The sequence below is a fragment of the Cyphomyrmex costatus genome, unplaced genomic scaffold (genome assembly GCF_001594065.2).
Source record: "Cyphomyrmex costatus isolate MS0001 unplaced genomic scaffold, Ccosl1.0 scaffold494, whole genome shotgun sequence".
NCBI lineage: Eukaryota > Metazoa > Arthropoda > Insecta > Hymenoptera > Formicidae > Cyphomyrmex > Cyphomyrmex costatus.
The window spans coordinates 233,527-234,471 of record NW_017279223.1 but is presented as its reverse complement, the minus strand read 5'-3'; the positions used below and the strand labels follow the sequence as shown (position 1 = coordinate 234,471).

The window sequence follows — 945 nt, the reverse complement described above, 5'->3', positions numbered from 1 at the left end:
ATGGTGACTTTGTGCTGATACGAGATGATGTTGTATAGTCTATGTCGCAGTTATCTATTGTTGGGTCGTCGTGTTTAAAGAATTCTACCCATCGATTAAGTTGTTGTTGTTCCGTAGTGAGAATATGGCCATCGCTGTTCTTAATTTGTAGAATGCTTGTAAAATGGCTGGTGATCCTCCTGATACATTGGTATGTTTTGCGCACGTCCTTTTGTTCCGCCGCCACTTCAGCGTCATTGATGATGTTTTCTTCGAATTTACGACGATCTCTTCTTGCCATTTTCTTAATTTGTTTTTCTATGTTGTTATATCTTGCAAGGGTTACATCACTTCGGACCTGGTTTAGTTGCTGATTTAATGTTCTTCTTTGTTCGATTAATTCCCAGGTTTCATTCGTGATCCACATTTTACGGGTACTGTTTTTGATCCCGATGACTTCATTTGCGGATTCTACGTATGCTTTTTGCACTAATTCCCATTTTTCCTTCGCACTTATTGTAGGACTGATATTAACTTTGGCTGTTACAGTTTCACAGAAGTTCCGACGTTCGCCTTTATTCTTGAATTTTTCGATATTAAATTTCTTTTGTTTTGTTCTTGTTGTTATCATATTCATTGTTCTTATGCGTATTTTTGCCACGACTAGCTTATGGTCGTTATACATGTCCGCACTACGCATTGTTCGAACATCTAGAAGAGACTTCAGGTGTTTCTTGTCAATTAGCACGTGGTCGATCTGGTTACGTGTTACTCCGTCTGGTGCTTGCCAGGTGTATTTATGAATGTCCTTGTGCGGGAATCGCATGCTGCCGATGAAAAGTCGGTTGGCCATGCAGAGATCAATTAATCGCTCGCCGTTGTTATTGCGTGCTTCTCCAAGTCCATGGCGACCCATTATTTCATCGAGGTTGTTATTATTATTGCCGATTTTCCCGTTAAAGTCAC

General features: G+C 40.2%; 1 protein-coding gene across 1 annotated transcript; it reads right to left on the bottom strand.

Moving 5' to 3' along the window:
- Window positions 1–88: 88 nt before the first annotated feature.
- On the bottom strand, window positions 89–895 carry LOC108778183 (craniofacial development protein 2-like; the record flags this gene model as incomplete). Its single annotated transcript, XM_018545288.1, has 1 exon — window positions 89–895. A coding segment is annotated over exon 1 (807 nt), but the record flags the coding sequence as incomplete, so codon positions are not given.
- Window positions 896–945: the final 50 nt, after the last annotated feature.